Raw genomic sequence first — 12,246 nt, forward strand, 5'->3', positions numbered from 1 at the left:
TGTCTGCAAGGTGAACAGGTCCCCTCCACTTACGGTTCATTATTCCCCCTCCCCAACTCCCTGACTCCAGTGATACCTGCTGCTTTACATCTCTGACTCAACATTAACAAGGTAATCAGATGTAGTTAAAAATTGACTTTGACAGTCAAATCTGATGGGAGGCTACAGAGGATTTTCCCCCTGTGACTGTAAGAAAGAAAATGACTCACAAGGACTTGGGAGATGTTGCAACTTCTTCCCATAGAACAAACATTAGAAAAATGTCCATTCACCATCAGCCAACCAGTTCAGCTATTAGCCTAGCAATTCTTGGCAGCCAGAGGCTACCTTATACGCTAAGTAAACAGGGCTTGGTTCTAAAAGGAGCCGAGAGGCCCTCTAGACCCAAGGAACTACCTGTACGGGAACAACAATGAAGTCACGCAGCCACGCTATGTAATGATATGTAACGAGGCCGGGCCCTCCCAGCTGCCTCTTTGAGTTTAGTGTAAAGTTGTATCAGGTCACACACCTTAATTCTCACAGAACTCAAGGCATTGGGTGCATACCAAGTTTCCTGACTGTGAAACTTGAGCCCTTGGGGACAGAAGAAGAGATAATCTATTTACTAATCTGTCTGCAGCAGGGGGCCTTTTCCATAGGTTGGTTAAGAATGCTCACACTCAGTTAAGATCCACAGGAAGAGAAGAGGCCAGCAGAGCTTCCACCACAGTCTGGCTCCTTTCAGTGACTCACAGCCAGGACAGTTTGCCTGCCTTCCCCCAGACAGGACACTTGGTGGTAGCTAGGCTTAGTTCTGGTTGCCACAGGTCTGGGTTCCTGGTGGTATCCAAAGGATGGAGAGGGGTCAGGGACAGAGCTATAAAATACTCAATACATTACAGCCTACACACACACACACCAATAACTTAAGAATGATCTATCTCTGTAGTGCCAAGGCTAAGAAACTGGCCTGCTCTCCTTGTTCCAGGCAGAGGCTGCTTTGGCTGGCTCTTTCTTGCTGGCTTAAGATGCTGCTGATGCTGTCTGAAGTGTGAGGACTGGGACCCAGTCACATGTCCCATCTGTTTTCCTAAATCAGTGGGGGCTGCCTGTGGAGTCTCCGCTTTCCCCTGGGTCTGCCAATGAGTAATAGAGAGTAATAGAGAGGAAGAAGACTTTGAAGGTGACTCTGCTACTTACCCACCCGTGGCACCTTTAGACAGCTACAGATTAGGGAGCCTGGCTGTGGAGTTTCCAAATAGCACAGTTGAATTCTCTTGGCGGTGGGGGTGGGGCAATAGTAAGACCTGGCCTACTGATGTGGATCTCAGAGACTCGTGCATCCTTCAGGGGTGGTACCTTGTCCGAGGTTTGGATTCAGATACAGCTGTCAGAAACTCTGGATGATTCTTACAGTTAACTGAGGATGGACTTTAGAAGAAATGCAGACGTGTTCACGACTCCCTTGAAGACTCAAGGCCAAAAGGTAGAAGGCTCAAGTTTCTGTTTGTCCGTTAATCTGCTGTGGAAGTGTTGAAGACTCATCGGAAGCAGGACAACTCATTGACCCAGACGTGGGTCTTCATCACATCATTCAGACCATCTGTAAACATGGGAGGATTTTTTTTTTTTTGTGTAGTGGTGCTATAGTAAAATACCCGAGTCAGGGAAGTTTATAAAGAACAAATGTATCTCTTGAGGATCTGGAGATTAGAGAGTCTGAGACAAGGTGCTATGGGTATGGTTGCCTGGCCAGAGCTGCTGGAGGCCTCCAAGATGATACTTTGTTTCTGAATCTCCACAGCCAGAAGTTTTTGTCCTCACATATCAAAAGTCAGGAAGGTAAGCTAGCCAAAAACCTTCATGAAGCCTTCATCCCCTCATGTGGGTTAGGGAGGGACTTTCATGACTTTCTTCTTCTTTTCTTCTTCTTTTCTTCTTCTTCTTCTTCTTCTTCTTCTTCTTCTTCTTCTTCTTCTTCTTCTTCTTCTTCTTCTTCTTCTTCTTCTTCTTCTTCTTCTTCTTCNTTCTTCTTCTTCTTCTTCTTCTTCTTCTTCTTCTTCTTCTTCTTCTTCTTCTTCTTCTTCTTCTTCTCCTCCTCCTCCTCCTCCTCCTTCTCCTCTTCCTCCTCCTCCTTCTTCTTTTATTTATTTATTTATTTATTTATTTTATTGTATGTAAGTACACTGTAGCTGTCTTCAGACACCCCAGAAGAGGGAGTCAGATCTCTTTACAGATGGTTGAGAGCCACCATGTTGTTGTTGGAATTTGAACTCAGGACCTTCAGAAGAGCAATCGGTGTCTTAACTGCTGAGCCATCTCTCCAGCCCAACTTAACTACTTCTTAAACCGCACCTTTTAAAACTATCACAGTGCACACAACTGACCTGAAGTAGTCAGACCACAGCAGATGAATGCAAATTGTGCTCATGTTCAAGGAACCGGATTAAACAGATCTTGTTTTCTAAAATGCTTCTAGCCTCCTCCAATGTCAGTTCCCTGGGTTTCGAGGATTTCCTAACTTGCTGATGGCTGCACTGTAGTAGTTTCCTTGTCTGGTACATTTCCTATTTGTGGCCGCAACCCCTTCTTGTTCTGTGGTTCCCAGTGTGACGAGGTAAGGGAGCCTTGGGTGTCAGTTTGCCTAGTCCAGCCTCTCATTTTTCAGAAAGAGGACATCCCTAGAAGGCACCTGATTTACACCCAGCCCTGACCTACTTCTGGTTGGGACTCAAAGACTGACAATGTCAATCAGGTGACCTAGGCTTGGTGCACTATCAACTTCCCTTGAGGCAAAGGAGCCTCTCCTGGGTCCTTTAGATTCAGTGTGTTTCTGTGTGGTGCTGTGATTGGTCGGATTGACTGCCTAGAGAGTTACACAGGAAGCATTCCTGGCATCCACGAGTCTAACCCACCTAAACTAAAAATGTTTGATGCCGGGCAGTGGTGGCGCACGCCTTTAATCCCAGCACTTGGGAGGCAGAGGCAGGTGGATTTCTGAGTTCGAGGCCAGCCTGGTCTACAGAGTGAGTTCCAGGACAGCCAGAGGTACACAGAGAAACCCTGTCTCGAAAAAACCAAAAGTAAAGTTTTTGCTAAGAATTTGTATATTATTATTCCCCAAATGAATGATACAGTTTAACTACACTTGATACACTGTATCAAGCATAGAGGAAGATGTTTGTAGCTTATATATAAATATTTTATCTCCAACTCTGGAGATTTTCATAATGGGGACAGGATACTGAGCCGCCACTGTATCAGCTGTGCATTACCGTTACGTCTTAATGATTTTCAGGCCTTACCTCTGACTCTCTAAATGTGCTTACGTTTCCAGAGGGAGGAAATCTAGCTTCACTGAAAAGCAATTTGAGTAAGTATCACGGACCCAGTCCTCATCCATAGACAGAATGCTAACAGGGCAAGCGTGACTTGGGTCACAGGCTGAATGTAGCTGCTGCTTTTCCACTCCTTTGAGGTAATTTACTCCACTGCCTTTAGCTCCTGGGTCTGGGATCTCTCCCAGAGCCTTGGGCATCTCCTGCACCACAGAGGACATCCTTTTGCTTGGAGGAAGTGAGACTTTTCTAAATATGCACACAGAGTGCACACGTTCTCATTTTTTGAGGGGGTGCCTGTTGTCCACCGCTCTACCAGTCATCTCCCTTAGGAATCGCCCATGATTCCGGGGCGCTCGCTCCCATAGGGTGGACTCTGAACTAGTTTGTACGTGGTAGTATTCTCAGTTGGGTGTTTCAGCCCCTTGTGGGTAAAGCTCGACTTTTTTTCTGTTTCTGTTTTATGTGCATTGGTGTCTTGCCTGCATGCCTATCTGTGGGAAGGTGTGAGATCTTGGAGTTACAGTTAAGGAGCTGCCATGTGGACACTGGGATTTGAACCCAGGTTTTCCTCTAGTCCACAGGCAGTCAGTGCCCTTAAGCACTGAGCTACCTCTCCAGCCCCAGCAGGGGACACAGGATGGCCAGATGTCCTGATCTCTCTCCCCCATTTTTTCTCTTGAAGCGGGATCTCTTACTGAACCCCAGACTCGTGCCTTAACTAGACTTGCTTGGCCAGTGAGCTCTGATCTGCTTGGTTTCGCCCTGCAGCACTAGGGTTACAAGCACACAGAGAGGACTTTGAAGTGGATGCTGGAGGTGTGAACTCAGGTTCTCACCCTTGGGTAGTTAGTGCTCTTCTCAGCTGAGCCATCTCCCTGGGGCCCCAACAACTAGCTAATTCCCATGAGATTTTCCAGTTGTTCCTCCAACAGTCTCAGAGGCACCCACAGGTGTGATGGCGAGGTGAGTCTGGTACTGACTGTCAGCCGGCGGCACTCACAGCCGTCTGGTCCACTCACTACAGAGAGCCACAGGAAAGCAAATGAACCTAGAAGATCCACTCTTTTCTTCAAAAAAAAAAAAAAATGTGCCGAGTCAAAAGTTACTCCAGTAATTTTTACAAAGCTTTATTGAAACTTGTACATCAAGATGAGAGCAAGTCAGGGTTTTGAAAACAGTAACAAAAAGGTACCCAAAACTCAGGCTTAACCAAATACTGTGCCTGCCTCTGCTGACAGGACCCTGTCCCAATGGGCACAGCTGTGATGTCACCATGGAAACCAGATGGAGTAGAAGATAGGTTCATTCCTGCTAACCTGCTGTAGGGTTCCGAGCTCCTCTTTTGGAACAAGCAACAGCAACCACTGTGATCCTCTCTGCTCACTAGAGATGCAGGTCCCCAGCTGAGCACATGCTGGAACTAAAAGGAGGGTGGGTGCTTCGACCACGTTGCCATGGTAACGTGGCCAACATTGCAATTGAAATAAGGTGTAGCGGACTTTCCGCAGTGGTCGGTCCTCAGGATCACCTGGCTTAATGAGAAATGGCAGTGGGGTTTGAAGTCTGTTTTGAGAACGATTATTGCTGAGTGTAGTCACATGATCTATAGTCTCATCCTGGTGACTTATTGCCTTAAGTAGGAGTGGCCAGCCAGCCACTCTGGTTAAAGAGGTCTTAGTGCACACAGTGTTGGCAAACGATTGCAAAGCTGCATCCGGAAACCACTGAATTTCCATAGGATCTACAATCTACTGCTTTGATTCGGAAGGACAGACAAGACCCAACACTGCTTTCCTCCCCAGCCAGGCCTCAGCAGGGACAGGCCTCAGCAGGGACAGGCCAGCGGCCCCACGGATGCAAATGATGATGAGGACTTCTGTGTGGCTTCTGTCCCTGCTCCCCAGGTACAGGTCTGGCTGTAGACATCTCTGGCCAGCAGAGGGGATGATGCTTAGAGCACAAAGCCTCGTGCACTGCGATGCTGGGGCTGCAGGTGGCCATGCCATCCCTATTTTTGGCTGTGCCTGGACAGACCACTAGGGTGGGTGAGATGTCCCAGAGTGAGTGAGGATGTTCATGCACACGGAGAGCCCAGCACCGCCTGCCATCCCTGTGGTCCACGGCTGCCTCTCATTTTCTCATATTGGCTTGTAGAGGAGGGTGGTGACATACTTTTTCTTGTACCGGTGTGTTGCACTGAGCACCATCACTCCATCCTAAGAGGGTGAAAAGGACCAGAGTCAGGGGCTCAGACTTGAGAGAACAGGAGACTCACTCCACGGTCACTACAAACACAGCTCCTAGGCCGGCCTCCAGAGCCCAAGCCCGGCAGACCCCGAAGGCTACTCTGCTTGTCCACACCCAAGGCCACCCCGGCACGCAGGGTCCTCAGAGCACAGGCTCAGAAACGGCTTGGAGGCAAGACAGGCCATTCATTACCTTGATGGAGAGTGCATAGAGGTGGTTCAGCATAACGTGGTTGGGCTCCGGAAGCAGTGCTGGGTCACACTGAGGGACAAAGGGAGACGTGAGCAAGTAGGATTCAGAAGTCAAAATGGTCCCTGCCCCCCTATTTCATGGCCTGGTTTGTGTAGCCAAGGAGAGGAGCCAAGCCCTGCAGTTGACCTGGCTTCCCATGCTGGGCAGTGTGAATTGTGGAGATGACCGGAGAAGTGAAAGGGGTGGATCCTCGTGCCAGCCAGATGCTACGGAAGGCACTTCCGGTAAGTTTTCTCCCTGACCTTTAAGGCAGGCCCTACCCCATTCTCTTACAGAGAGGAGGCAGAAGACCAGAGACCCACTGGAAATGCTTTCCCGGAACACAAGACCCACTGTGTGTTCCATGCTCCCGAGAAGTGGATGGTAAGCCAAGTCTCTACAGCTAGATGATGAAGTATGTTGCAGTAGGCGACTCTACAAGTGGACACATGAACACTTCACCACACCTTTCTACCTCGCTAGAGCGTCTTCATTCACATTCCCAACTCTTAAGAACATGCACTTGTGTGTGTGTGTGTCTCTGTGTGTGTGTGTGTGTGTACAGGCTACCAGTCAGGTAGCTTGAGGTCCCTGCCTCAAGGGAAGGGCACATTCCTGTCACTCAACACTACGGGAATCCCAGTCCTGAAGTGACTTTAAGATCTCACAGCTGCCAACAGGCCTCTAAGGCCTCGGGGTGGAGGGAAACCAAGAGCTCTAACACGGTGTGACCAGGCCTTTCCACATGAAGCTGGACGGCCTACGCCACACACAGGCATATTGAGGGCTCTGAGCGGTGGCCTGGGGAGTGGCTGCCCGCATCCTACAGAGCCCTGCAGTGGTTATGTTTGAGACTGGGAAATCTCCTGGGGACAAACGACCCGTGCACACAGGAGCACACAAGAGAAGTGGAGTGGGAGGAGCCAGGTCCTAGTCCAGCTCTGCCCCAGCAGGGCCTCCAGGGTCCAGTGAGCTCCTGCGGGGCAGGCAGAGCAGGATGGCTGCTGATGAGAGAACAAGGAGAGGCCTGTGTGCCTCAGCTGCACACTGCCTCAACCAACCGCTACGGGGATCTTTAAAAAAAACAAACCAGTTTCCATCTGTCACTTTTAAAGGTGTCTAATATATGGATGATACCATGTTTGGGACATGCAAGTTCTGAGGAATGGCTACACCAGATCTCTAACATAGTCACCCTTTTTTGTGTGCGGTTAAAAAACCACTTAATCTACCTTGTGCTGTTAGTGAGGAAAGAAATCAGTCCGTCTAAGGAAAGCATTATGGATGATGTCTAGTTAGACACAGAATCTGGATGGATTTACATATGGGTGTGCATATGGCACTGTGGAGCCCCGCTGAAGTCCCTGAGAGACAATGCACAGGACATAGGATGTGGCCAGAGGCAGCATACTATGCATAACTACAGATGCAGTGAGACCCCTCCCTCAAACTCCTGCTGTCCTCCCCCCACCCCAATAGGATGGGCTAGAACCTGGGCCTGTGAGTCTAAATATACCCTTTCTCTTTAAATTGCTCGTCAAAAATTGTATCACAGCAACTGGACAAGAAACTACAACAGTGGGTGGCTCGGCCTTAAAAAGGAAGGCAATTCTGTCACTTGCAACAACGTGGATGGACTTTGGACATAAATAAGCCAGCCACAGGGAGACACATGCGACATCTTTCAAAAGCAGGCTAGGAGAACTGGATGGCAATTCTGGGGAAGACACGGGTCAAAAGCTACAAGATATCTGCAGAGACAACTGTGAGGGGAGCTGAGAACAGGCTGACCACAGTCATTCACAGGACAGCAGATTTCCCAAAGCCTCTAAGAAACGAACGCTGCCTGGGGATGTATCTGCTCTAGTCTCTCCACAGTGAAGCTGAATTAAGACTCCTCGGGCTGGGCGTGGTGGCGCACGCCTTTAATCCCAGCACTTGGGAGGCAGAGGCAGGCGGATTTCTGAGTTCGAGGCCAGCCTGGTCTACAGAGTGAGTTCCAGGACAGCCAGGACTACACAGAGAAACCCTGTCTCGAAAAAAAAAAAAAAAAAAAAAAAAACCAAACCAACAAACAAAAAAAACTCCTCGGAGAGCACTTCCCTAACTGGAGACGAGATCTGTGAGAGCTGACTGAGGCTGCCTTTGACAGCGAGATGCAGACACAGTTCTCCTGAATCCATGGTCTAGCCTCTCCCTAGCCATGCCTCTGTGTGTGTGTGTGTGTGTGTGTGTGTATGCGTGTATGCATGCGTGCGCCTTCCTAGCTAAGGAGGTACTGAGTGGCTTCCAACTTCTGAACTTTTGTACAAGAGCGAGGGGCAGCCTCTGAATCTTTAGGGACGGCGGCTAAGGGTCCTTGCAGTTCTGTTACTAATGCGCACTGGATATTTGGTTCAGCCAGTGGGGTCTGAAGCTGACTGGTCTCCCCACTGACCTCCTCCTGGATTCACAGGAGTGAGCCAGGATCTGTGCTTGGTCACAGCACAGAGTGGACTGAGTCAACTTAAGGAAAGGCACGTCTTCCACAAACTGACACTGTAGTAGGGAACCCTCCACACACAGCTCACCAGCACGTGGGCTCTGCTGCTGTGTCCAGTGTTGAGGGAGGGGCTTTCTTTAGCACCAGATACAGTTTGCTTTGTCCCTAAGGGCTCATATACTGGGAGATGGGTCCTAATTGGTGATGAATTAGGTCATGAGGGTGGAGCATGGATTAATGTAGGCAACCCGAGTGGGTCAGTCATCCTGAGGGCATCGCTTGCCCTTGCACCTTCTGCCACAGTGGATGTGGTAGAGGTTATAATGTGTTATATGACAGCTGGAATTCTGCCCCACGAGGGATGACGTTTCTAAAAGTAACTTAGTAACTAAAACTAGATTCTAAAATGTCTAGCTGACCGAGGGATGTGTAACAGATGTCAGCCTTTCACAAGCAGCCTGTGTCTGTGTCAGGGGAGGACCACAGCAGTCCCCAACAGTGGAAGGCACAGGAGCTCTCCACTGTCTTGTAAGAAGCGAGCAGAAAGGAGCTCCAGATGGGAGTACTCACAGAGATGCCCGTGTCCTTGTTCAAGATGACCTGCAGCAGGTGTGGCGGGAGGATGGGTGGGGCTTTGAACCTCTCTTCTGGTTTAGAGATGTAAGGCTCCTGGTGGTAGGGTCCTGGGGGCGAGCTGGACAGCTCTGTTGGGAGATGGCGACAAGACACTCAGACTGTAGGCTCTGCAGCTGCATTTGATGCATGGGGCCCTCATCTAGCTTTCAGTCCTGATTTCCTCAATCCAGGTTTGTATTTTCTTCAAAGACATTCAAGCTCAAACAGGGGAAACCAGAGGGGATGAAAAGTTCCCTGGAATTGGGGCTCGATGCTACCTTGAGAAGCTCAGTGGAAGGAAGAGCAGCTGTGGCAAAGCCAGATGTCTGGGCCAGACTAACAGGGAAGCCAGAGTAAGGCTTCCTTCTTACTTCAGGCTGAGTTTGGCAAATACCACAAGTTCTGGGCTTCAAGTGGGGATTAAGTGGCCCAGCCTAAGTTACCAAGTCTCTCAGGCAGAATAAAAGAAGTCTAATGAGGTACCGATGCACTAAGAAATAACCATAAAGACCGACGTGTAAAGGGTCTTTGGCTCCACACTGCTGGGTCTGAGTGTCTTCACTATGTAGGCGCAGCAGAAGCCTCTGGAAGCACAGTCCCTTGCCTTAGAAGCACCTCAAATCATGACAGCTGGCTGGCTAGAAGATGGCATTGAGCTGTCACCCGAGTGTCGGGAAGGGTCCTGGCTACCTGACCCCTAAGCTGGCCCAGGGCTGCTAACTTTCTCAACATCAATTTCTAGGTCAGGCTCCCTTCACAGCTCAGCACAAGAACTGAGAAAACGCATTCAATGCAGAAAGCTGAGCTGTAAGAAATAAATACATGGCATTTAAAAAACAAAAACAAAACAAAAAATAAACCCAAACAAGCCACTTGAATGTCTAACAGGAAGTTTAGAACTGATCTGGCTCCAGCAGCAGGGGGCGGTGCACTTTCTGCCTGCAAATGATCAACCGGACCTTTAGCTGAAGGCTCTGTTGAAATAGTGCGAAGTTCCATGTAAGAAGTGTGTGCACTGTCTCCAGGCTGCACCCTTTGCCTGTCGGAAATGTGTAAGTGGTCATCCAGGAATGGCCAATGACCCCAGTAAGAGAGCACTGTTTTCTAAGCCTAGATCTGTAACCTGACCATTAGCCACCGCCAGCCAAGCCCAGCAGTCAATTACAGCTGTGGCGTCAGAAGCGCTAACTGTGAGAGATCCCAGAGACACGGAGGTGAGGGTGGGAAAGCCCTCGGTAAACTGATGGCTGGCTACTGCTGAGAGCTTATCTTACTGATTCCAGAACTGCAGCCCAGGAAGCAGCCCCCACACAAAGAAGGGAAGCACACTTAACGTCCATCTGGATTCTAACACGCGGTTTCTCTCCTGAGCTGTCCCTCTGACCTTCTAGAGATTCTCTTCCTCCCAGATGTGGGCGGAACAAAGGTCACTGAAAGCTCCGTGCTGAGAAGACTCTAGTTTACCGTGTCTGAGCAGAACAGGTTTCCAGAAAAGAGCATAGTGCCATGTGGCCTGTTTTCTATGGGGAGTCACTTCCAGTCAAGTGTGAATGGACGGCACCAGTGACAGCCAAGGTCACCGAGGTGTCGTTTATCACCTGTCAGCCTGCAATTCTCCAGGCACCACTGGCAGGACACGAGCTGGCAGTTTCCCTGGCAGTGGTTCATTACTGACCCAACGTGTCCTCATGGGTCTCTTCAGGCCTGCCTATGGCATAACATCAAGTGTAGCTCTGTTCTAAAGCCAAGTGGAACTGCAAAATACCTCATAAGGCAAGGGCAGCGACTTATGGTTTCTTTGGGGGTTAAACTCCAACAGCCAGGGCCACTGGAATTAGGAAGGAACCGCTGTGGTCCGGAGAGCTACAACTGTCCACCTGGCTGGGCAGCTCTTGCTCAAGTGTGAGAGGCAAGGGAAACAGTATGTCCAGGCCACAGAGCCCCAGCCTGCACACACGTGGGATAAAGTAACTGTTCATACCAGACACATCGGAGCACTTTTGGGAATCCACCATTAAAGCATCAAACACTTCAAAGTCAGTTTTCTTCACTTGAATGATGTTGTTAACTGTGCCAAGCTGGCTGGTTACTATTGGCTGGGAAGAGACAGATAGGCAGAAATCAACGTGGAAGGTCTGTGGATTCTTCAGAGGCCTAGAATTCCTGGCTGGAAGGCCTCACTGCCTGGTTAGCGACTCTTGGTTAATTATACCAATGAGCTGGTAACTGGCACTATCTAACTCAGAGCCACACGCAGGGAAGGGGGTCCTGATAGTGCAGGTACGTACTAGAGGGCCGAGGGCTGCAGGCAGAGTACCTCGGAAGGATCATGGGTCCACTGTCCATCCACGAAGAACTTGTACTGATGCTCTCCTTCAGGCAGGTCCAGGATGGCTACAAAGTTATTCTGGCTGCAGGAAGAAAGGAAGTAGAATTTCAGCTGGGTGGGCTGCCCTCTGATTCCAGGTATAACCAAGAGTTTGGCTGCAGGATGGCAAACATGGCAACCAATTCAGACAATTAATTCTTGGTCACGGCCACTAATGGAGCAGCAGGAAACTCACTTTGCTCAGACACTAGGAACCTAGAATCCTAACACTGGAAGGTCAACAAATGGCCGTTCACACCTTCCAAGTCTCCACGCAGAATACCACCGGGCAGGCGGGCTGGGTGCCACGGAGGTAAACACAGGCTGCCGAGCCATCCCTTTTGTCAGTGTGCTATGACAGGGATTGAGCCAGCGTAACAGGGCACATAGACGTTCTCCACGCAGACCTGTCTAACTACCCTGCCACTCCTGAGATTGCTGTGGACTTGTGGCAGCCCTGGAAACACAGGGACACTGACAACAGTTGGGCTCAGACCAGCAGAGCACGGGCTCTCCCTCTGTTTACCAGAAGTAGTCACTGGTAAAGGCGCGGAGACAGGAGTCCACACCAGGGTTTTTTTGTTTTGCTTTGTTTTTTTTGGTTTTTCCAGACAGGGTTTCTTTGTGTACCTCTGGCTGTCCTGGAACTCACTCTGTAGACCAGGCTGGCCTGGAACTCAGAAATCCACCTGCCTCTGCCTCCCAAGTGCTGGGATTAAAGGCGTGTGCCACCACTGCCCAGCCACACCAGGGTGTTGATAAAGCGTCTCACTAAACCCTTGCTAACGATGTCTTCAGAGCATGGAACCTCCAACACACAGGACTCAGTTAGGAGGGATCCAGGTCATCTGGTCCAGGAGTCTTATATAGAAGTGACTGTTCAGCTGGGCGTGGTGGCGCACGCCTTTAATCCCAGCACTCGGGAGGCAGAGGCAGGCGGATTTCTGAGTTCGAGGCCAGCCTGGTCTACAAAGTGAGTG

The 12,246-nt window shown here is 49.8% G+C and overlaps 1 protein-coding gene across 1 annotated transcript in view; it reads right to left on the bottom strand.

The window, feature by feature from the left end:
• Positions 1 to 4,425: 4,425 nt before the first annotated feature.
• Positions 4,426 to 12,246, bottom strand: part of Prkab1 (protein kinase AMP-activated non-catalytic subunit beta 1) — an 11,085-nt gene continuing 3,264 nt past the window's right edge. The window contains exons 4-8 of the mRNA XM_021163526.2: positions 11,216 to 11,309; positions 10,880 to 10,994; positions 8,854 to 8,987; positions 5,763 to 5,831; positions 4,426 to 5,539 (exon numbers count right to left, since the gene is read on the bottom strand). Of these exons, the coding sequence (XP_021019185.1) occupies positions 5,462 to 5,539; positions 5,763 to 5,831; positions 8,854 to 8,987; positions 10,880 to 10,994; positions 11,216 to 11,309 (490 nt within the window). The 3' untranslated portion in view covers positions 4,426 to 5,461. The remainder of the gene's footprint in view (positions 5,540 to 5,762; positions 5,832 to 8,853; positions 8,988 to 10,879; positions 10,995 to 11,215; positions 11,310 to 12,246) is intronic.

Source organism: Mus caroli, chromosome 5 (genome assembly GCF_900094665.2).
Source record: "Mus caroli chromosome 5, CAROLI_EIJ_v1.1, whole genome shotgun sequence".
Lineage (NCBI taxonomy): Eukaryota > Metazoa > Chordata > Mammalia > Rodentia > Muridae > Mus > Mus caroli.